This window comes from Syngnathus acus, chromosome 21 (assembly GCF_901709675.1).
Source record: "Syngnathus acus chromosome 21, fSynAcu1.2, whole genome shotgun sequence".
Lineage (NCBI taxonomy): Eukaryota > Metazoa > Chordata > Actinopteri > Syngnathiformes > Syngnathidae > Syngnathus > Syngnathus acus.
The window spans coordinates 1,642,898-1,668,083 of record NC_051105.1 but is presented as its reverse complement, the minus strand read 5'-3'; the positions used below and the strand labels follow the sequence as shown (position 1 = coordinate 1,668,083).

Below are 25,186 nucleotides of genomic sequence, written 5' to 3'. Positions count from 1 at the left end.
CCTTTTCTTGCTATATTTCATCATCTGTCTTACACTCTGGATACACTTCGGCGCTGGTCACAAGAAAAGTTTAGACACACCTGCTGAATGAGAATGCGTATGTTCACACAGATAAGTCTCGTGTGGAATACTTGACATCCATTTTCTTTGCAGACAATCACTCGTGTCCGATTGATCACTTCAAATGCAAAAACAAACGCTGCATTCCCAAGAAATGGCTTTGCGACGGGACAAACGACTGCGGTAGCAACGAGGACGAGGCCAACCGTCACATGTTCAGGTGTGTGTTTACTGCCAAATATCCTGATCAGAAAAAAGAAATAGACTCTGAATCGCTAAAGTGCTCTAGAAATGAACAATTTTGCCCCATGCATGCCCCTGCTAGCTTAATGCTAACGGAAACAGACATTGACCGTCTAGCAGTCATCTACGAAAAAAGACAGGTCAAGTCATATTTGAGCAGCTTACTGAGTCACTGTAGTTGTAAAACAACTCTTCTTCGTTTATGTCTGCCTGAACTACAACTTTTGTTGTTTTTATGGAGGAGACTGGACCAGATTTACGGTATTTCCATCCGATGTCAATGGGGAGAGCCGATTTATGGCTAGCGGAGCATGGTCAACGACTTCAATTTGTATCTCAATTGTTTAATGATGTGCTTTCAACTTGTAATCACTCGAACTGCTGTAGCACAATATAACATTCACCGCATTAGCATCGGCGTCCTTAACGATCCCCCTCCGGAGCGATTTATGTTTGGAGGGATCAATCACCGCGCATTAAGCAGAAGGTGAGGAATGTACCCTCGTCATCAGATTGACGCGTATATTCCACATCAACAAGAGGTCACCCGCCTGTGGGGGTCCGGCAGTGGCGTGCAGCATGTAGCCGTCAGTGGCATAATTTCCCAAGGCCGTTAGACGTTCCTAGCTGCAGCCGAGTGATGGAGCGATAAAGCACAAGGCAGACATTGACATCTGGCTGATGTAGGGATCATTAGGCGGGTTCTCCACATCCTACGTTGACTTATGCACGTTGGAAGTAGAGCTGGTCTTTCCTTGATTTATTTTTTTTTTCTTTACCGCAGCCCGGTCATGTCAGACTGACCAGCACGCGTGTCAGAACGGGCGGTGCATACCTCAAGCGTGGCTCTGTGACCGCGAGGACGACTGCGGCGACGCGACTGATGAAGTATCGTGCTGTAAGTCTCATGTCGGGTTCTCACCTCTCATTCAAGTGTGAGTTCAACATTGCGGCTACTCCATTATGGATGGGCTGTTCTCCTCTGGCAGCCCTTTTTAACATTCAGAAGCTTTCATGCCAATTATAAGGCAAGTGATTCTTTTATGGCAGTGTTCTATTGTACTGAAACTCCTCACTTAAGTAACAAGATTGAAGGAGTGAGTTTAAAAAAAAAATCAACTTCGATATTTAAGAAAAGAAAAAATATATATTTTTGAATATATAAATATAAAAAAAATATACATTTTTAATATATAAATATTTATATATATTATAATATATATATTTATATATATTTTAATGTATATATATATTTTTTCTTTTATATTTTTTACTCAAAGTGAACGAGACAATTCTTTCTCCTAGTCTTGCAATTGTTTCTCTTCTAGTCTTGCAATTGTTTTGAATGAAAGCTTAAACATGAAAGACACACAACACCGCAACACCACAATAACACTAAAAACCAAAAGAAGTGATTTTCAAGTCACTCTGGTAACCCATAAACCCCCCCCACACACACTATATCGACGTCATCCCTCAGTGTGAAACCACAGCAGGGCCAGCATACGACGTCTCCGGAAGCCCCGTCACGGGTTGACCGAGCAGGTCATCCCGCAGCGTGAAGCTTTCCGCTCCATCGGAGCGCCCAGTGGGTTGCACAAAACAGGATAGCGACTATTAAGGCAAATGACGTCTTCATCCAAATGTCGATGACGGGGAGAGAGCGGAGGTGGGCGGCGGGTAAATCCCATCCCACGACAATCAGATGCGCTTTGTTTGGACAAGCGTCTCATCTGACGGGACGATTGCAGTCCCGCAGGAGATGAGACAGAGTCCAGCCAACATTGATCCGTGTTGAGTGTCAGACAGACAACGTCCAAAACAATTTTTGCTCCAAGCGGAGACGACCACAAAGTATCTCACTTGCGGTGGTGGTGTTTTGGATACGGCACCTCAGGGACTCGTTGCTCCACTACTCGCAATGCACTCTCAGTTAGTTACATCTACATTAGGTCCAGCTTCATTTTTTTGAACTGCACTGCACCATCCTGTGAGCCGTTTCTAATTGCATCCCTTTCTCATGCAACTTTAATCATGCATACAGCACAGCAAACTACAACAACCATCAGTCAACTAAACGCAATACAAAGCTAGCTCGGGGTGTGACAAAATCATGCACAGCAAGAAAGTAGAAAACAACTCGCGCTCATGAAACTATTTATACCTTTAAATATAGAATTCCTTTTTTCAGAAAAAAAGTCAAACTTTTTTTTTCTGGGAGACTGCACAAGCTCGTCTTTTTACAAAACTCCGACAAGTACTAAAACATTCTTCAGCGAGCATGCATTTTTGATTGTCATCGACACACATTAGTGCATTCGAGAGACTTCAAACTGAAAGATTGATGTCGGTTCTTCGGAGCAACATGACGGACGGCATGTGTTTTCAAGGGTGTTGCTGAACATATATTTTAGAACCCTTGCTGCTGTTCTTGAGTCATGTCCAATCGAAAAAAATATCAGAAAACACTTTTAGTAAACAAGTGGAATCCACCCAAAAAATTGCTGAAAGAACAAACATTAAATCTTCTAAAGTTTTACTACCCAATACAAGGCGGGTTTATTTATACAGCGCATTCAATTCATACACAAAACAACATTTAAAGGCAAAATAAATGTATCATGGTCTACACTTAATCATATACTTAACTCCAACCTTTTTGCCTTTAACTCCTTCACTGCCATTGACGGATATAGACGTCTATTTGAACCGTGCCGGCAGTGAATGAGTTAATCGGCGACAGTATGTCGTCGTTTGCCGTGAGCGGTTGTTGCCGCACTGGGTCGAATCGCCTTCGACTCCTTTCGGCGCATCCTCAGCCGCTCGGAGACGCCGGCGTGGCAAACTGCCGGGGTGCGAGCGGTAATTGAAGTTCACGCTTGGCTACGTTCAATCATAATCAAGCCGGGTAGGAAAACATATTTTCTCGCTCACTGTTGTCTAAGCGTCCTCGGGCATGACTCGCCTCGAGGCGCTCGACCGTGCGTTCCCGGCAGCTTCGGTGGAGCTTCTGCGGGTCCGAGGATAGGTCCTCAAGTGGCGATTGTCTTCAAGATGGATACCCGTGTAGATTTTGTTTGTCAGTAGTTTAGGAGTTGTCACTCTGTATCTCACTTTTTAGTTCATGGGAACCTGACATTATTTATGGATGTGGGCATTTCATTTTTAGCCGCCACGCAAGCTCACTGTTTACTTGAAACCTTCATTATTTATGGATGCTCGCTGTTTCATTTTTAATGAATGTTAAATTCCATCCAGCAATGGTCTGTCAATAAGACCCCGTGAATATGAGTTGTCTCATTTAAAATAAAAAAAAGAAATTGATGTTTTCCATGCCAGCCTTTGAGGAGAAGCAGATGCGGGCAAATCAATTCAAATCTAGAATTGCATTTCATTCTGAAGTCAATAAAGGTTTCGACATCCTGTAAGGATATCCGAATCCATTTTGATATACGCCGAAGGCTTATCTCTAAAGTCCGAAAAGAGAACAATCTCTGTCGGGAATAGAAATGTCAGAGAAGAGAAGAATCCATATTTCTATAGGTAAGATAGCGCCAAAGTCTCCTTGAATGAGATGTGGCCAGAGGACAAACGTTGACGTGTCATACCATCAAGCCAGATTGCTTTGTTGTCTTAACTGGCAAAAAATGATATCATCACAATTTCACTTCAGGTTGCCCAGAAACGTGGATCGGTAAATGAAAGTCACAAACCGTTGAGTTGGAAGTCTTCATTGTTACTTTTCCTTTTTTTCTTTTTTCTGTTGGTGTCCGTTGAAGGAAATCAGTTGATGTAAGATGATTTTTTTTTTTTTCTTCCATCAGCTTTTCCCACTTGTGAGACCCTCACGGAGTTCACCTGTTCCAACGGACGCTGCATCAGTGAAAGTGGCGCTGCGATTCAGGTTTGGACATTTTTCCGCCGCACCGTTTGGGCCACTTACAACTCGCCGGTAAATTTGTTCAGACGACGACTGCGGCGATGGTAGCGATGAAGCGGGCTGCGCCCGGCCTTGCGCCAACAACCAGTTCCAGTGCGCTGGCGGCCGCTGCATCCCGGGTCACTGGGCCTGCGATGGCGATAACGACTGCGGAGACTTCAGCGATGAGAACACCACCTGCCGGGGTGGATCAGCAGGTGAGAAGGAATTCACAGATTATATACATGCTAATATATAAAGACAAGCTTTACTCTGAACAGGACAAGGCAAGAAAAAAAAAATAAAAATAATAATACAAAAAAGAAATTATTCGCCCTGTGATTCAAATTTGACTTTAAATTAAAAAATAATTTTCCCTAGCTTGACAGCGCAATTTTTTCCCATGCAAGCTGTGACTTGTAACGACGGGGTTGTTTCTTCATGTCCATTTTAGCGTGCTAATTGTGGTTTGGCAAATCAAGGCAAGGCATAAATTCATCCGTTGTAATTACGAGTTCAGCAATGAATCATCTTAATTTGAATAACGTTGTTTTAACACTCATGTGTGACTAATCTTATCTAGTCGCCGTTCTGGGGGAACTTCAACATCGGGAGCTGAATCATTTCATCTAATTAATGCAGAGCGCGGGGGGAAAAAAACAACTAATGCAGCCTCACAGCTCATTCGCTTGTCATTGGAATATGTCGAGTATTCATCAAACCATTTTGTGACGCTGGTGGGCCCGCCTCTGAGCACAAAGGAGCGAGTCAGCCTGAGCTTTGACTCTACTTTTGAGCTTTGCGTCACAAGCGTTGAGCTGTCAGCACCACCTCATTTCAGGGTTGAATCTTTTCTCTTGAAACACAAACAACGCCAGGCTGCTTATTATTTTCTCGTTTCTGTTGTGCTTAAGATGAAGAATTATGTCCTTCGAATGTTCTTAGGCAGAAATGAAGCCGTACTCGGAGTGACCTCACGGTTCTTTTGAAATGATTCAGTGTAAAACCATGGCAGAAGACCATATTGGGAAATCCAGAACGCCGACGGCATATGGCCGTCAACATCGGTCTCAAAATGTTCATTTTGGAAACCAAACAACAAGAGAATAGCAGCCCTATAAATACAAATATCTCAACAATAAAACGTGTCCCCATGGAATGATTCCAGGCTGTTGCGCCTTGGCCCGCGACGGCGCGTCGCGGAGCACTGTTGCGATCCAATCAATAGTTGAGTGACTTTCCTTTCAGCCCTGCCATCTGTGATTGAGTGCAGCGGGGAGGAATTCCACTGTGTCACAGATGGGACCTGCATCCCCGAGCGCTGGAGATGCGACGGAGACAAGGATTGCGAAGACGCCAGCGACGAGAAAGACTGCCGAGGCACCAAAAGGATGTGCGACCCCAAGGCCAAGTTTACCTGCAAAGATACGGGTAATGTTGCACAAAAGAATATTGGATTGTTTAAATGAACAAGCTCACCAAAGCATTATGAATTCTTGCGTGAGTCTTTACCCAGGTTAATATCAGATGAAGGCACAGCGTGACGGATGAGACTAAAAATAAGACACGCATTTGTTCATGCATCAAGCCATGAAAAAATTAAATGTATGGAAAACACTATTAAATAAGAGACGTCTGTAGTTGGTTCATCCAAAATAGTGTTTTGATGCTTTTTTTATTATTATTGAAAAAATTAGATATTTTTGAAATATTACAGAAAAAATAGTTTCTGTTAATACACTCGACTAATGCAAACACTTTTTTGTGCCACCACTCTTTGAATAATGATGCTTTTGTGTTTTGCATTTTCTTTGCCCATTTTTTATTCATCCCACTGCTTTTTTTCATCCCACAAGCTGTAAATGTCTTTTATCAATTCAGTCAAAGGAACATCGTTTTATTATTGTGGCGCATTTCTGTCTAATATATATTGTTTTCATGTCTTTTCAATTACTACTGCGCTGGCGTCACACCAAGCGTTAAACATGCCGTGTACGGATAATGTTATATATTCTTTTTTTTTTTTTAATGGGAAGCCAGTACGAGAGCTTCCACGTCAATATCGACAAACATACCCATCTGAACGCACACACAATGCCACCCTCAGCTGTCGCTCCTTCCTCCCACACACACACACATACACACACACTGATCTGGCACCAAGAATAAACCAACTTTGAAGGAAAATCTGTAAATTGGAAGTTGCTGCAATCCTGCACCAGCACAAAAATGATGAGGCACGCTATGATGTTTTGCTTTGCTCGCCTCCGTCAGTAGTTCCACCTACTTCTATCGAAGGTGCGCCGTGAAGGAATGCTGCGCTCTAAACAAGCCGCGCAAATGAGCAACACAAGTTCTCTAACTATTCACTTGAAACAATGTCTATGTACTGTCTTTGAAGCTTGACAAATATTCTTGTCATAAAAGTAACTCATTTAAACAATATGGCCTGGCTGGTCGAAATAAAACCTGCATTGTTCCCGTTGCCATGGCAACAAGTTGATTTGTCCACAAGTGAACCAGCTCGACAGGCCTCATGCAGTATTAAGCGAGGTACACCGTACTGATTTTTAACATTCCCACAGATTTTTTTTAATGTGCTGTACCCCACATAACGACCAGGAAGACTTTATATGTATCATTTATTGATTTATGGAATATGAATCCCCGTTTCCAGGGAAGTGTATCACAAAGAGCTGGGTATGCGACGGCGACATCGACTGCGAGGACCGCTCGGACGAGGAGTCGTGCGAGTCGTCCGTCTGTAAGCCGCCCAAGTACCACTGTGCCAACGACACCTCCGTCTGCCTGACACCGGACAAGATCTGCAACAGTAAAGTGGACTGTGCCGACCGCTCGGACGAAGGACCCGTTTGCGGTAATCTCTTTTAATTTCAAATTGTTAGGACTGACTTCATCACACACATTTATATTCCGCTTCAACTGCGTCCTCTCTTTGTAAGCTCCCCACACCCAACCCATGAGTGATACAACTTGGGCTTGGCATTTCAAAATCCAAAGTATTCGGAAGTTACGGCTTAGCGAAGGGCGGCCAAGGTCTGTTGCACCAGATGAAGAAAATGTCCTAAAGTCGTCGCAATGAGTTGAAAAACTCAAAAGACTCGCCCATTCTCCTCCTTTTGGTCAAAGAGTCCCGGTCGAGCGCATCGCTGAGGTGACGTTCGAAAAGGAAAATAAATAAGTCGGGAGGCGAGGACAGGACAGGCAGAGAATTTCTAAAGTTTGATCTTTGAAAGCATCTCTGCATTGGATACGGTCTGACGAAAATACGACGGCATGCTGAGCGCATCCCCGCCAGTTTGAGGTTGGGGTGAACCTGACCTTTTAAGTTTGGAGCCCAACTTGGTGGATACTGCAGCTGCAAAACAGCTTGAATACATTCCAAATTGTCAACAACATTGGGAGCTTTGCTGCCATTCTTTTGGTTCCTCTTCTTTAAATAGACATCTGGTCGATCAAACTTCAGCGAGGAATTGTCAAAAGGCAGCTTCTGATGTTTAAATACTCAAACCTTGGTTTCCAGTTCTCCCGAGAAAAGAAGCTTTGGAAAAAAAATGCAATATTCATCAAATACAGTATCAACTGCATATTTAGTTCTTAGTAGCGTATAGCGGGAACCTGTGTGGGCCATATTGTCATTTTTCATGAAGTCTATGCGTCATCGACATTCAATTGCAAAAGTGCACGGCCATCAATTTTCCCCTTTATCTCGCGCAGGGTCGCAAAGAGTTGCAAGCTGTCACCGATGACACGCTCGGACAGATTGCTCTTAAATTGCCGGGCTGACGCGTCCAGACAGACAGCCGTTCACTCACTCTTGGGCTGTTTTGCCCATCATGCCTTGGTGATGACACTCTTACATCGATGGGCATTATCGCAATTATCAATCCCTGTGGCACCACCGAATTGCTGCAATGACATACGCAGTTAATTTATATTTGGAATCATTTCATGACTGTATGTTTTTATGACGTGTAACATTAGGGCTCGCAAGTATTTTTAGAATAGATTATTCAATAGGTTTATCCATTCAGTAATCAAATAATTGATTACTCTGCCAACGAGTTGGACTTGTTGAGTGTTTTATCCGTTTACAATTTTATTTTGCTTGAAAGCGTTGGACCCTATCAGACAATGATTTAGATCATAGGTGTCAAAGTCGAGGCCCGGGGGCCAGATACGGCCCACCACATCATTTGATGTGGCCCCCGAAGAGAAATTGCGCATCGACTTCATCTGTCAATACCAAAGTTACAAATTGTCTTCACTTTTAAAAAAGACAGATATTGCTAGCAAGTTTTGTTACCATTGATATTTTAAACATATTTGAACAGTTTTTATTAGTCTTCGGTTTCAAACTTAGTTATTCATCAGTTTGTTGACGATCATAATGGCCCTCCGAAGGAAACTATAACGACGATGCGGCCCGCGACAAAAATCAGTTTGACACCCCTGTTTAAGTCAGACAATGATTATTCAATCGATGGTCGATACATTTTGACACCTCCTAAAAAATATGTTGGGGAAGGCTGGGAGGAATTAATGGTGTGCTCAACTCTTCTAATCTCCTTTTTCTCACCAACATTGTTTGGCCCAACATGTTATTGTTGTTTATCGGCGCACGTTGTAGCCTCACTGCAGTGCCAGATCACTGACCAGAAGGACAAACAATGAGGAAATACTCTGGCTTAATGATCAGCAAGTGTTGTCCAAGTCCCATATGAGGGAAGAATGAGATCTCTCGCGGCTAGCACTCTCCCTCTAATCTCTCCAAATGACCAGCGCAAACATGGAGTTTCATTTTCTCCAGCAGCACTCGCCAAGCCTCAGGGGTGCCCTTTAGGACCCTCGAGTGCTTGCATTATCTCAGCTGAGAAAAGAAGCCTTTCCCTCAAAGTCAATTAGGTTGTGCCCAGGGAGACCTTCAGGCTCTTTTTTTGATTTGCACCAGATGACCAGATCTCACAGCCACCATTAGCTGTTGTGACCGCCAATTTGCCCATTTCTGTGTCTTTCCACACGGATGCTCGGCATTTAAGTGAGAAGAATGATACTGTAAATAAATAAAAATAAAATGGCATGTGGGATTTTCATGAATAGGTTCTGACTAGAAGAGAGAAAAATATCATACTTCATGTGCTGCTGGACCAGAAAAGTGCCTTAAATAGTTCATAACTGCCAACAAATACGGTTTCATCATCTTTCCAAACTATTACACTTCTTGGCTGACTGTTTTCTTCTGCACTGTGGCATTAGTGATCCATTTTTAATAACACAAATGTATCAAAATATCGTCTGAATAACATCATGACTTTAGTCATTTTGTGACACTTCTCAAACGGTTTAAACCTTCGAGAAATAGGTCTCCGGCTATTTCAAGTCTTTTCTCTGCCAGTGTTCCGATGGTGAGACACGTTGCCATTTGTTTACCTCAGACTTGTGTCTGGTGGCCCGAGGCGGCTGCAGCCACATGTGCACGGTGGCGCCGGGGAAAGGGGTCGTGTGTTCCTGTCCGCCGGGACTTCACCTGGACTCCAGCAACAAGACATGCGAGGTGGTGGACTACTGCAGTCGCCACCTGAAGTGCAGCCAAGTGTGTGAGCAGTACAAGACCACAGTCAAGTGCTCGTGTTATCCCGGATGGAGGCTGGACCCCGACGGAGACAGCTGCCACAGCACAGGTAACGCCTCGCCTCGCCTCGGGGATGCTGGCGAATGCTAATTTGTAGCCGTGCTAGACTTGATCCTCACTGGCTTCTTTAGAACATGGAATTGTCCTGTTGTTGCTGACCCCAGAGTTTGGAAATTTAATGAGAGGGCCATATATGAATTGCAAGCATCAAATGTCTTGAAAATACCATGAATGCCAACATTGGCGTTCTGAAGCGTTTGGAAACATACAAATTGAATAAAAGGGGTTCAAAGATTTAGCCTTGAGGGACTCCACATGTTACGGCCATTGGATCAGATCACCACTGATACCTTGATTTACTGAAACTCAAGCAGTTGCTCTTTGGTCAGGCAGTGATAAATATACACTCGCAGTCATGACTTTAAACGGTTTCTCATCATCTGAATACGAAACCATGTCTGACTTATGACTGGAAGTGAAGTTCACGCTTTGTTTGTTCTGTAATACATTTGCATATTCATTTGAACAAATGCAGATATAAATGTGAAAGTTTTCTTCCCTTTTTGGAATTCTCAAGAGCAGCGCTACTCTGCAAAACAGGAACAGAGGGTGCTTTGTGAGGTCAAATTCAATCTCATTCAATTATTGGAGACATGCGCGTGCTGACTGGTGAATGTCTCATTCTATCTGCAGTGATGCGCCGCCGCCGCCGCCGCCGCCGCCGCCGCCGCCGCGCACCCACAAACCACAGCTTGCGTCACCTTTGCAGACATTCTCCTAAAAGCAAATCCTTTGCAAGCAGACACTTTGTCAATGTTGCTTCGGAGTATTTCCAATGTTGTTATTGAATGAGCTACTTTTCATGAGTCTCACACACATACACACACGCAGGCATTGTCACAGGCAGATTAATGGGCCTTGTTTTGATTACTCGCTTCTCCATTTTCATTTCAAGACTGATGGCATTCGCAGCTCTAATCACACATTAACGTGAAAGAGAACACAACCATTTTCTCCCTGGAAGGCGATCAAAATTGTCGCACTTTGTCATAAATCATACTTTGCATGCCAACAAAAACAATTTCATCTGGAGAGAGGTGTCATTGGATTCTTTGTGATGTCCCGAGTGCACAGCCGCTCCACATTTGTCTTTGCGCGTGATAAAAGCCTTTCTTAGCAAAATCTGCGAGTGCAGATGTTTTTCTCTTATTAGGACGACGAGTGTCATTGAAGCGAGGATGCCGTTTTAATTGCATTTGCGCTGTCATTTCAGAAGGATTTATTTGATGTTTAGAGGGCATAAAAATACGTCAGCCAATTAAAACAAAGTGCATTTTATTGAGGAGTGCATTTGAATATTTTATTGAACATGCGCATTGTGTTACGGATTAAAACGAAGAAACAGCTTTCGGATCCAAAGCAGTTCTGGAGGCAGAAATAATTTGGCTCATTAAACCGAGTCTCAGTGGGCAGACTTTAGTAGCACAAACGCTGCTGCCACCTTAAGGACTTGTCCTGGGATTTTGCAATTTCCTGCACCAGTACAATCAACCCAAGTCCCAGAATGAGACTCCAAGTACCTAAACAAACGCTAGCAAAAAAGGCTTGCCCGGGCTTGGCGAGAGCTGCGACAAACAAACATCAACTTGACGTTGACATCAAACTGACAAGGACTGAACGAAAGCAGCAAATTAAATACAAAGTGACGAGACAGTGAGGAAGACGCAAAGTGCTGGAGGAAGGTCCCCAAGCTAGCTGTCTAGTCCAACTTTTGTTGATTCCCTTTGCGCCTTCTTTCTCACATGTGCGCACACTCATGGCCAACAACAAAGCGCTCTAAAGTGGCTACGCTAGCAGACTATCTGAAGGGAAGATACATTTGAGGTGAATTCGCAAACTGAGGGTCTTTAAATAAAGCCACGAACACACAATATCTTGTCATATTTCTCAAGTCAATCACAGATCCCTGCAAAATCTACTTTGGTCCAGTCAATGTGTTCCATCCCACCACCGACTGTATGCATAAAAGGTAACAATAGCAGATAAGTAGTGTTGTACCGTAGATCCATTTAAAGGAGATCACAGCTTGCCACTCAGAGTTGATGTCACGCCATCCATTAAGTGATCCCCTGGTGTCACACTCTCAATATAAACAAGCTCCTTGTTTGCTGTCACTTTCCCGGGCTCAGATCCCTTTGAGGCTTTCATCATTTTCTCCATTCGCCACGAGATAAGACGGATAGACCTTCACAAGAGGGACTACAGCCTGCTTGTACCGGGGCTGAGGAATACCATCGCCTTGGATTTCCACTTTAATCGCAGCCTCCTTTACTGGACAGATGTGGTGGAGGATAAGATCTACCGGGGAAGGCTCTCCGAGACTGGAGGTAGGCCAACGTGTGAGCTCGTGGCGTGTGTACATACACAAACGACTCGAGTGATGTCGCCGCTAAAGGGACCCTTGTGGGTGATAACGGCTTATTTTATTCACCGGCCCTGACTTGGTGGGGATAAAAATATCTTCAACAGCAAGATTCTTCAAATTAATTAAACTGTAAACGGCTTTTTTGAGGGGAATTGCTTGCTGAAGCCTATCTGCTACAAGTGTCTTTGGTTTTCTATCTCAGGGGTGACTGGGATTGAGGTGGTCATACAACACGGCCTGGCCACCCCGGAAGGCCTGGCTGTGGACTGGGTTACGGGAAAACTGTACTGGATCGACAGTAATCTGGACCAGATCGAGGTAGCCCAACTGGATGGACAAATGCGGGCAACGCTGATAGCGGGCGGGATGGAACATCCCCGAGCCATCGCTTTGGACCCACGGCAAGGGTACGTATCTGGAGATGGTGCTCCTATTGGCTTTCGGATGTTAGAATAACTGATAATGGACAATAAGAATATTAGTTTTTTTTTGGGGGGGGGGGGGTCATGGCATTTGATCAAGGGTGTGTAAACTTTTTCTATGAGTGTAAACATGTTGTTTGGATTCTCTTTCCAAGCAAGCTTGATCCAAATCAGATAAAATATGACCACTGCCCAGCATGCAGATGCGTAATATTGATATTCTGCAGTTTGGCCACTGCCCTGAAATTGGGAGCTCATCCCTGATTAATGCGCCGCACTGCTTGAACTCTGACTGTATAGTGAGCCAAGAATATTTTCAGATTAAAGCAAAAGCCAGACATTCCTAGAATCAATTTAACACTCTTAAGACTTGCGTAATCTGCTTCTGCTCTCTCCCCTATGCTACTCTTAACACATCGGGGAGGATGGCTAAAACGTTACGGCCATCCGGCCAAGGATTAATGGCTGCTCTCTGTGCTCTTTCATTCCCGAGCTATAATTCTAATCTAATTACTTGAATCCACTCAAAGTAGAGGTCCATTGATCAGCCAGACCTTATCAAGTGAACGCGGCTATCGAGCCCGACACGGCTATTTGGTCCTGACGCTTTTGTTGACGTCACTGGGTTATTTTGCTCAAGTTGACTTTGTGAAGCAAAGCCAAATCTGTGCTAGTCCGTACTCAGGATAGCGTTAACGGTCGCCTGGACGGTGTTCATTTTCAGGCCTCATTGAGCTGCAAAAAGTCATCATAAAACAGATGGTCTCCTGGTTCAAGGTCTGCCGCGGGTTGTAGCGAGGTCACACTCGGCTGTTGTTCTGGGACACTGGCTGCATCTGTCAATGAGGGCGCTCGCTCGCTCGCTCGCTCGCTAATGGATTTTGTTTGTTTTCCTCACAACCAAACCAACACGAGTCGAGATGTTTGAGTTAGGGCAGCGTACTGTTTTAGCTTTGCCACCTTGCGGGAAGCCTGATGTGGTTCTCGTGACGGCAGCATTCTCTTCTGGACCGACTGGGATGCCACGTTCCCCCGAATCGAGGCGGCGTCGATGAGCGGACAAGGTCGTCACATTGTGTTTAAAGATATGGAGATTGGAGCCTGGCCCAATGGACTGACACTGGATCATCTGGAAAAGAGGATTATTTGGACCGATGCACGGTACTCAAGTATTCGCGTCGCTTCCCTTCCGGTATGAGCAAAGGGACTTTGATATGGAGCTTCGTGGCGCTCTCTTTAACAGCTCGGACGCTATTTTCTCGGCGCTCTACGACGGCAGCGGCGTCATCGAGATCCTCAAGGGCCACGAATACCTGTCGCACCCTTTTGCCGTCTCGCTCTTCGGAGGAAGCGTCTACTGGACGGATTGGAGGACCAACACTCTGGCAAGGGCCAATAAGTGGACGGGTCAAAACGTCACCGTCATCCAGAAGACCAGCGCTCAACCTTTTGACCTGCAGATCTTCCATTCCAGTCGACAGCCGCAAGGTCAGCACTTGGCAAAATATTGCGAGTATATCTTCTTATCGTTTGGGTTTCATACAATGACACCGCAAATGATTATCATTAGACTGATCCATTACTGTTTCCAATTGAAAGATCAAATACAAAGCTAATCTCATGTTATTTGCATTCCTGCCCAAATTCCCAATGTGACAGTTCGAGTGCAAACCGTGTACCGTGCAGAAACGAGTATTACCATCATGCTAATCGGGCTTACGTCAATTTAACGCTTCCTCCGCTTTCCCCAATGTGTCACCAATTAATTATCATTTCCTTCCTGTAGCAGCATTGGACGATAGACAGATGGCATCAAATGGAGTCTGACTTCCTCAATCCTTTCTTATATTCAGAGGCGCGTGCGCCCGCGTATGCTTTGCTGACCCCCGAACATTTGGCCGAGAGCAAGGCGAAGAATGGGCTGCGATGCGATACGACAAAGAATGAAAATATAATATGCAGCCGCTCTCAGATGCCGGTGAATGGCATTTTCACCGGAGGCTCTCCAAACACAAAGGGGCGGGCGCGTCACGGAGAGAGTAGGCGAACAATCATTAGCAGATTAGAAAGCACACAGCAGTTCTGTTACGCTCATTTGCATATCTCACAAATGATTGACTTTTACCAGCGACGACGACCACGAGCGACCCGTCTCTATTGTCTAACGACGACAGAGCACAAAATGTGTTCTATTCATCCGATGCATCACATGCTACAGTATTCAGATGGCCGGCATTTGTCGAGCACCGGCTCGTTTGAGCGAGATGCTACGAGGATGTTACCATCACTGTGACGCCGTGTCCCATTCCGACCCGTCTGCTGAATTTTAAACACGGCTCTCATGTACCTACTATTTATTTTAAATTTGCCCTCAGGTGGACTCGTGTGTTTCAACCACTCAAGTGTTTTGTTTCATTTCTGCTCTACTTTTGTCATCATAAACGAGTCAGAGTAAATGTTTTTTTTTTTTTCTCCAACGCTTACCGAGCATTCGCAAACGAGATGCTTTATTGACATCACAGCAGAAAATTGTTTCACTTGTCCCTTTTTGACACAGCATTTGTGTTTGCTTGCCATTTCAACATTTTAGCTCTCAAAGAGCCTCTCGGTATTTGTTTTCTTTTGTCCGTTGACGCTTCTGCTTTCTCTCAGCCTCCAACCCTTGCGAGGGAAATGATGGACGCGGTCCCTGCTCGCATCTGTGTCTCATCAATTATAACTCCACCGCGTCTTGCACCTGTCCGCACCTTATGAAGCTCTCGCCCGACCAACAATCCTGCTTTGGTGAGCAGAAAGATTTGTCATTTTTCATACTTTGCTCCTATGACAGCGGCGATGTAGAGGAGAAGATCAGCAATTACAGGAACGCCGTTTGATTGACGTTGAGAAATATTTGCTTTTTTTATATGGACATTGCTAGCCCCCATGTCGTATCCAATTTCAAATGAGACAATTATCAGACCTATTGTGATTGGTTTATAATCATTTGTTTTGTACTTGTGGAACTTTATCATGTCCATTGCGCGTAAAAAAAATGGAGCTTAGAGTCCCTGTAAAGTAAAAGTAATATCTTGGAAAATTGTATCTAAAAAAAAAAAAAATGGCAGTGATATACAATGAGGCTTTAAACTCGTGAAAAATAATAATCGTTTGCACTTTCAATTGTATTGGGAGCAACGACTGTCAAGCTATTTTCAACTGCTCAACTGTCAATCAAATGGCACTCCTAGCGAGTAGAAAAGTGGATACTACGTTGCGCGGCATTTTCTTTTCAAGCAATGCATCCACTTAAAGTATTTTTCTCTGAATTCATTACTTAGGATCTTGAAGATTTAGAAGGACTTTTTTGTTGTATTTCTATCTGACATTCCCACGTGCTGTCAGCATCTACACTCGGCCTTCGCATTTGAAGGTTAATGTCTTAACCCTTTCGGACTTGTTGCTGTTCTTTCCTGATCACAGCCTTGAAAAGATTTCTCCTCTATGTGCGGCGCTCGGAAATCCGAGGCGTGGACATCGACAACCCGTACATGAACGTCATGACGGCCTTAACGGTGCCGGACATTGACGATGTCACCGTGGTGGATTACGACGCAGAGGAAGAGAGGATTTATTGGGCTGACATTAAAACCCAAACTATTAAACGGGCTTTCATCAATGGCACCCAACTGGAGACCATCATTTCTTCAGGTGGGAGAATTTCTCGTGGCCCAGTAAAATTTCAACGTACGGTTTCTACGTAATAGCTTGCGTTGTGTGCTTTCCGGCAGACATCGTCAACTGCCGCGGTCTGGCTTTGGACTGGCTTTCCAGGAACTTATATTGGCTTAGCTCGGAGAATGACGAGTCACAAATCAATGTTGCTCGCTTTGATGGCTCCCTGAAGACTTCAGTCATCCACGGCATTGATAAACCCAGATGCCTTGTAGTGCACCCCGTCAAGGGGTAAGTAGATTAAACAAGTCGGTATCCATCATCACTATGTCGCCGTCAATGCGCACGATTAACAACCCTGACTGGCGAGCAAGACGGAAGGGATTGTTCCGATCAACGGTCATCGGGATAAGCCTAATCGATCGGATGATAACGGCAATTAATAAATTGGATTATACCGCCGGGGTATGCTGTGCGGAGGTCTAAGTGTTCACCTGTCCCTCAGGAAAATCTATTGGACAGATGGCAACACCATTAACATGGCCAACATGGACGGAAGTAACAGCAAGGTCCTCCACCAGAACCAGAGGGAACCTGTCGGTCAGTACCACAGCATTTGCCGCATACCTAATTAGACCGCCCACCATGCCACCTCATAGGGAAAACTGAGCTAGTATTTTTCCACTCATCACATCAGTTTGTCACGGAACAAAGCATCCTTACGTATGATTCAACAGCGAACAAAACAGCCTTCCCGTGGAGGGTTATGTCTTTTTTTTTTTTTTGTCATGTCGACAAAGAATGTGTCCAAGCTCATCTGGGATTTTCTGTAGTCTTAAAGATGAACATGCATTCATGCAGCTGCCAGCTGGCGTGCACGTTTGTGAAACCAGCATGATTGTGACAATCGTAGAAGATTAAGGCAATTCGGCAGTTTCTCTCCACGGGAACGTAGGGGTTGTGGTTACCTGCGTGGCGTTATGGAGTACACGGCTCTCAAATACTGAAATATAGCATCATATTTTTATGAACCACTTTTCATGATAATGAGCTGGAGCTTACCCCGGCCAACGTTTGAGTGAAAGGCTGGACTGGTTCCGCCGAAAAGGTCACTAGTCAATCATAGGCCACATGCTGTACCGAGAAACAACCATACTTATGTTTCAACATAGTTACGATTCAGAGTTGTCAATGAGGTTGTTTTGGGAGAAAGTCGGAGTACCTGAGAAACTTCACACAATCACAGGGAGAACATGGCGTCCCCACACAGGAAGACCAACTCTTAAATAAATAATCCAAAATAATCAACGTCTAGCCACTGGCTCACTCTACGACAGTAATTAAGCAATATCACACCAAACGAAATATTGCTGTACCGTAAGTCATGGCAGTAATTTGGTCCCAGATAATTGGCGTCACATTGGTGTGACAAATTTGCCCTGTCTGACCAAACTGTTACAATCTGAAATGTAACAATAAATCTCACTTTGTTGTTCTTTGTTTCAGGTCTCTCGGTGGACTACGCCGCTAACAAGCTATACTGGATTAGTTCGGCCAATAACACCATCAACAGGTGCAATTTAGACGGAACTGGGCTTGAGGTGCTGGAAACCCTAAAGAAAGATCTCAACAAAGGCACCGCTCTGGCCGTAATGGGTGAGTTTCTCCCATTTGCATAGGTGCATTGAACTATATTTATTGAAAAGAAGCATGCTAGCTGCAAAAGCGTAAACACAGATGGCTGTTGTACTCTTCATTGTACTTTTTCATTCTGTATCTTGTTAGAGTGATTTGTGTCGACACTTCTTCCCTTAAATTGACTGCGACTGCAGTTGTTTGCTATTTAGAAAAGGCTTTTATTATTGCGCTCACAAATGGGAGCGAGAAGGGAAGGTGACAAAGAATAATGGCGGCGTATTAGCAGGTACAGCCAAACGGCGGAATCATCTCCGTCGCTGGCCATCAATCACAATTAATGTGGAGGAAATTGTTTGCGATGGGAACGTGAGCAACAGCGCAAACTTTGTGAAATAGAGACTTCTCACATTGCCTTGACAGTACATTTGTCACACAGTAACAACTTGAGGTTCTGGTTCATCCAGGTATGACGTGTTTTATATTAGCGAGCAATTTTGATTGCGATGATTCGACGTGATATTTGGCTTCATCTTTTCGGCCTGTGTTTATCCTTTTGTGTTGATGTTAGAAAAAGAATATACGTATATGAATCTGATCACATTGTCCGTCAAAGGTCAGATCATGCTCTGATTTCTGGAGTTGTTGATTTTACATTTAGGTCAACGATTGATCGTGTAAGCAGCATAATGTAAATTGTACATCGCTATCTGTGCAAGCAAGATTTTTAGACGAGCAGAAATCTGAAGCGTATGTAAAAATGTCAGATGAGATCATTACAATTGCGAGCGTATTTTTGTTTGTTTGGATTGAACCAAGAGATGATGTGACTACATCTCACTTCTCACAGGTCAATAAGGTCAGCAAACGAGTTGAATACGCTTTCAGGTTGACGCAGTGCAAACGCAAATCGACCACGATTGCAAATACTGACGGTGTCATTCGCAACCGAACTTTATCTCGTCATTGGCTTTGTTTAGAACGTAATGAGATTGCCGAGGTTAAGATCGGGCTGTGATTGGTGTGTGTTTCGCCGACTAATTATATCACTTCAAGATCAATAGGATGAATAAACAAGACGGTCATCGTTTAGGCAGATTCATCCAACTGCGACTGAGCACCGGTTATGTTCTTGTGTCTCCTGTCGTGATCAATTAGTTGGTTTCGTTTGAAATATTTAAGGTTCATCCAAGGCGGCCTCGTGAGTAAACAAGGTAGGCTCTATTTCGATCGGGAAAAGAATGTCCCTCGTGCGGCAAGAGACAGAAGCAGACACAAAATCGCTGAACACAGAGAAATGAATTAACCGTTTTATTGCAAATGGCTGCGGGATAAAATCAATCAATTCATTTTTCTTGTAACTGTACGTGCACCGCCGCGCTGGCTGGGAGAAGGTCTTCCCGCCGGCGCGGCGCGTTGATACACTATACGGGGACGTTCTATAGCTCTGGAGTAATTGGATTGGCTGGAGGGACACGGGAAGACCCCTCTTTAGAAAGGTAGGCCATTCATCAACCCGGACTCGCCTTGAATCTAACAAGCGGCTGATGTGGAAATTGAATATGATGTGCCACAAGCGAGCAATCACAACCGGCCGGCGCGCCCCACGCCATCAAATTAACATCGAGAGCAAAGCTAATCTAGGCCCCGCGTGCCCTTCGGGGTCAAGCCTTGTGTAAACTTGGTGTCGACTGTCATTTGCGCTCACGGTAATTCCAGTTTTTGTCACCACTCGCCATTGGACCTGAAGCGGAAATTATTCCTCTGTGTGTACGTGGAGTGGGATGAACCAATAAAACATTGAAGGGATGCTCGTGGTCCGATCCGAACGATAAACTGTTGACTTGGAAATGAGGAATTTCCCATTTATTGTAATGGGATAATAAATTGAACTTGTGCATGCACTCAGGGCCAACAACGAGGCGCTCTATTTTGGGCCATATTTGACAAACGGCGATGTAGACGACCGACAGTGTCCGGGCCGTCGCCGCAATTCTCAAATGATGATCCTTTTAAGTTACGACTTCCACCTCCTACTAAATGTTGCCCCCCGAGCTCTCTGGGTTGTCAAGCACTCATCCTTCAAGTTTTGACAATTATTACCATAACACAAATCCAAAACTAATACACCGTCCGTTATGAGTCGGTTGGCGTATTTTAAGTCCAAAGTCAACTCTATACTTTTTTAATCATACGCTACACACATCATGTGTGGCAGCTTTATGGTCACACATAAATCCTCTGCTTTCTTCCAGCTAGTTGTGAAGGTTGCATTATACACTTTGACCCATTTTGCTTTGAAATGAAAATGGACATCAATGGTCCCGAACCTTTTTCGTACCATGGACTGATTTCACATAAAGCCATAGTTTGAAAAATTAAAAACAAAGACGACTACAACTCCAGCAATATTTTCACTGACATCTATCTCTCTATTCTTTTGTTTTTGGGGGGCTATAGGCAATGAACTATGGTGGGCAGATGATGAATCTGCACAACTCGGAACTGTCAACAAGAGAGATGGACGGAAATTTGTCAATCTGAGAAACAAGACTGGCGGGGTCCTTCACATGAAGGTGTATGACCGGGAAGGTCAGAAAGGTGTGTAGTCAAATATCTGCTGAGTGGCACACTTCATATTTTTCAAAGTCATTTGTCACGGATCATCCATTGAGACAATGCTTGACAATGAGGCAGTCTAAAATGGCCACGATTCAGTGAAAGTTGCATTTATAGGTATAGCTAGCAAGCTAATTATACATCACAACGATGCCGGATAACCGATATTGCTAATTAAGATTTTGTTTTTACAGCAGGGGAAGGGTAACGCCTAAATACATCACATGGCACCGTTTAAGGAAACTTTAGGAAACTTGAAATGGTCGAAAACAAACGCTTCTCTCTCATCTCTGTCAGAAGGATTTTCTAATACTCGTGCTGGCTTTGGTTAACTTTCAGGAAGGAACCTTTGCCAAATCAACAACGGCGGATGTTCGCAGCTCTGTTTTCCAACGTCTGAAAGCAGCCGAAGCTGCTCTTGCACTGTTGGATACAACCTCAGAAGCGATCGCATGTCCTGTGAGGGTACGTTTTCTAGTTCAAAGAACTGCCATTGCACAGAGATTTGTTATGCATACATATTTTTCCATCTTGTGTGGGTTTTATGGTTTACTGGAGTTTGCTGTTTACCCAAAGGTATGGATTCATTTGTGATGTATTCCATCCATGAGGGTATAAGAGGGATTTCTCTGGACCCAAAGGACAATGCTGAAGCCCTCATGCCAATCACGGGGACGCTTTTTGCTGTGGGGCTGGACTTTCATGCAGGTAAGTCGCTGACAGATTAATGCGTCGAGTTTGTTTCGCCTGGGGCGTTTCGAAGGTTATTTACATTTTGGACCTCACGTATATCCAAACAGTATATGCAATTCAGGTTAAGATCTTTTATGTTTGGCTTGTGTTATTTCAACAGAGAAGATCCACTGATGATAGAGTTGTAAATTAAATTGCTGTTTGTGGAATTGAGTGGATTGCTTGATTGTTTGTGATTAATCACAATTAGTTGCAATTCATCTGAATTGGTTTGATTACTAAATTGAAGGAATACGGAAAGTGATTCAGAGTGATTTTTTTATTATGTCAGCAATGAGGGTCTATGGATCTAAGCAGGAATGTGCATCTCAACCTTTTATCTAATCTTTTCCCATTTTGCATGGTGGAAAAATGGCCTTTTTATTCGAAAGCCAACATGGTTTGCTTGCCTTCATTTCCTCCAAGCTCATCCGCCTTAAAATAAACAGGTCAAGGGAGGAGTCCTTCTTTGCTATATTTTGAATAATGGTCCACGGGCTGGCGGGATGCAGCTTTGATGGAGTAATCACATGACATTACAGGCAAGCCTGGGTATGAATAACAGTCAGCCTCTGAAACAATTGGAATACAAATCAATTCCCCAGATAATGCATCAAGGAAGCGCAGCCTGCATTGCCAAGCAAGAAGCAAATGGCGCGTACTGTAATTTGTTACCTCCCTACTTCCCTTCGACTCTCTCCATGATAAAAAATAATAGATTCGTCGCAAAGACAGACGATCTAGCCTGGTCGCACTCCCACGTATGTAATGGAATGTAAATGATGACTAAGGCAGTCCAAAGGATATCATTACCTGAACTGAAAACTGAAGAGATATTCCTACCTCATCCGCAACAATAAGCCTGATGCTGGCTGATTGGAATAAAAAGACGCCATTTATCAAACGACCGAAAAATCGGTCTTCACTTCTACCTAAGATGCTAATATGTTGGTTATATACGAGCCATGGCAGGTTGAAGGTCGCTGGATGCCAGCCGCTATCAGCCGGCTGCACGCGAGCGTGTCATCTGTTTAGGACCCGCCTGCAAGCTAGTAACCGTGTTGTAATGGAAATTCAAATCCCTGCATACCGGGGCTTGCGCACACACTCCAACAGAGCTGAGCCCAGCCAGCATATTTAGAGTGAAAAGCTGCTTAAGACCTTCCATAAACTCCTTCTCTTTCACATGCCGTCACTGAGCACTTAATGTGAGCGACTCCAGAAATAATGTGAAATCCTGACATGACCACAAGCATTTTAAAAAGGTTGAAATACTCACTAAGTCTGGGCGACATTAGAGACTTAGCGTAAAATAGCTTGTCAAGTAGTCGTCGTTTTATTGCAAACGTAGGCACGGTCATGTAGGAGACGGCGTCAAGTTAGCGGGAACGAGACGAGCAAGTTGCCGCTGTTGTCCGTCGTTGCTATTCCTCAGAAAATAATTCAAACGAGCCCAATAGTATTGATTTGTGGGAAAAAACGATGGACTTGACCATATTTGGACATAGAAGATTTCCAGCAGACAACAATAAAATAGAATACAAAAGTGCTTCCTCCATCTTTGCTTATGCCAATGAGGATTTCATAACAAAAATAGTCAACACTGATTTTACCAACAGTACATTTTGCATCACACAGTTTCTGCCATCCTTGAATGTTTACCCTGTATGCTTTTTTCCCCGTCACCTTTTATCGTCCCCCACAAGATTTAGTGAAATGGGCCTTGCTGTGATAAAAAGTGTTTTCATGAGCTGCATTGTTTGAGGGCCCCAAAAAGTCGGAGGCACTCACATCCATCATCTGAGCTCGCCGTGTCATTAACTGCTCTAACAGGGAACGACACCGTGTACTGGACGGACATGGGCCTTAACAGAATATCCAGAGCAAAACGAGATCAGACCTGGAGGGAGGACATTGTAACGTCTGGCATTAGCAGGGTGGAAGGCATTGCTGTTGACTGGATGGCCGGTTCGTCTTTGAACTCTTCAATGCCATTTTTGTTTTCACATCTTGGTTTGTATTTGAACAGCAAGACGATTTTTCCACAGGGAATCTTTACTGGACAGACCACGGCTTCAATCTCATCGAAATATCTCGTTTGAACGGCGCGTACCGCTCGGTGGTCATATCTGAAGGTCTGGATCAGCCCCGAGGCATCGCTGTCCACCCTCAGAAGGGGTAGGCAAACGGATATGACCGTCACTATTATTGTTTTCCTGTCATAGTATTCCAAAGCCATGTTTGACGCTTTTTAAAAATGAAAATACTTGTTCTTACGGAGAATACCTGAAACAAACATCTGCACAGCAACCAGTCCAACATATATCTCCGTTGCTCGGCAGCTATCTCTTCTGGACCGAGTGGGGCCAGAATCCGTGTATTGGCCGCTCCCGCTTGGATGGTTCGGACCAAGTCACCTTGGTCAACTCGGGTATTATGTGGCCCAACGGCATTTCTATCGACTACGAGGTAAAGTCCGTCGGTCCTCGCCTCGGTTCCTGACCTCGTCTTATCCTTTTACGGCACAGATATGGCCGCAGCGAGTGTGTCTAATATACATTTTAAAATTGCTTCTCAGGAAAATACATTATACTGGTGTGACGCCCGGACCGATAAGATCGAGAGGATCAACCTTGAGACAGGCGAGAGCCGGGAGATAGTACTGTCTTCGGCCAACGTGGACCTCTTCTCAGTGGCTGTCTTTGGGCCTTACATCTACTGGGCTGACAGGTAAGGCTCTCTTTTTCTTTCAAGGCACCACACAAGGCTTTTCTTGCGACATTAAGCTGATATTAACCCTCCACTTTAAAGGTTATGTGGAAAGCTAAGGCGCTAAGGATGTCCTGATCAAGAGTGTAGCCTTTTAATAAAGGTTATCTCCAGATCGTGAGTCCGATACTTTTGTTTTCATTGCAGCAGAAGATTGCAGTATTGATTCCGTATGACTGAATGTTATGTGCGTATGTTATCTGCAGCACAGAGAGCAGACTTGAGCGGAAAACAAAGCCACTGACAGTGGATATCAGGAGACAATAGTGTTTCTCATCTGGCTGGTTTAGTATTAATACTTTTGATTCAATATACTGTAGTTCATTTTTAGTAGGATGTTAGATTGGTTGACTAAAGCAGACCATCTAAAAAATAGAGAACACTGGCATGCAAATATTTTTTGGATTCTCTGTGAAACATTCCTTACATTCAATTGAATTATGTCATGTTACGAATATGTTTGGTGGTCGTTTTTGGCAAAGGCTAGAACGGATTACCATCTTTTTCGGACTTTAATTGCATTGTTGCTCAAGTTAGTGAGGGAGCTTTTCATTTAATGTCTGGAACTTATCTGACCTGCCTCAAGGTCTGTTCCATAAATCCAAGTGAAGAGGAACAAATAAGAAGCAATTTGGAAAATGGCAAAAAAGTCATTCTTTCACATCTTTTGCAGCCAAGTGGAGAACTGCGAGAAGACTTGATTTCTTTGCTCTGTAGAAATATCCAGTTAGTATAAAGCCGTCGCTATGGAGGCTTTCTTTCTTATCTCCTTGGCGGCAGTCATTGTTTACAGGCTTCCAGTCAATTCTGTCTCTGTTGACATCAAAACTCCCATCCGTAGGCGCGTCCTCAAAGGACACTGATGTGTCATTATTTGGTTGTCCTTAAGGCCATCATTTTGAGGCGAGGCAAAATTGATTTTTGACTTTACATGCCTGTATTGTCTTGAATCCAGCCTCTGCAAAAGGTTAGTCTGCAGCGACAGCTGAGTGCCTCTTGTGAAGAAAGTGGGATTTATTGTGTTCTTCTCCACGACTCGTCCTAATCTATGTTCA

At 44.1% G+C, this 25,186-nt stretch overlaps 1 protein-coding gene across 1 annotated transcript in view; it reads left to right on the top strand.

The window, feature by feature from the left end:
* The window catches only part of LOC119115382 (low-density lipoprotein receptor-related protein 1B-like), a 136,665-nt gene that overhangs the window by 70,989 nt on the left and 40,490 nt on the right, over positions 1-25,186 (top strand). The window contains 25 exon segments of the mRNA XM_037239819.1: positions 154-266; positions 268-280; positions 1,088-1,201; positions 4,128-4,184; positions 4,187-4,207; positions 4,270-4,440; positions 5,471-5,653; positions 6,900-7,100; positions 9,679-9,924; positions 12,065-12,262; positions 12,503-12,707; positions 13,719-13,883; positions 13,966-14,210; positions 15,375-15,506; positions 16,185-16,412; positions 16,493-16,667; positions 16,882-16,976; positions 17,883-18,032; positions 20,472-20,612; positions 20,970-21,095; positions 21,207-21,338; positions 23,196-23,330; positions 23,411-23,540; positions 23,705-23,831; positions 23,941-24,092. Coding sequence (XP_037095714.1) covers positions 154-266; positions 268-280; positions 1,088-1,201; positions 4,128-4,184; positions 4,187-4,207; positions 4,270-4,440; positions 5,471-5,653; positions 6,900-7,100; positions 9,679-9,924; positions 12,065-12,262; positions 12,503-12,707; positions 13,719-13,883; positions 13,966-14,210; positions 15,375-15,506; positions 16,185-16,412; positions 16,493-16,667; positions 16,882-16,976; positions 17,883-18,032; positions 20,472-20,612; positions 20,970-21,095; positions 21,207-21,338; positions 23,196-23,330; positions 23,411-23,540; positions 23,705-23,831; positions 23,941-24,092 — 3,655 coding nt within the window.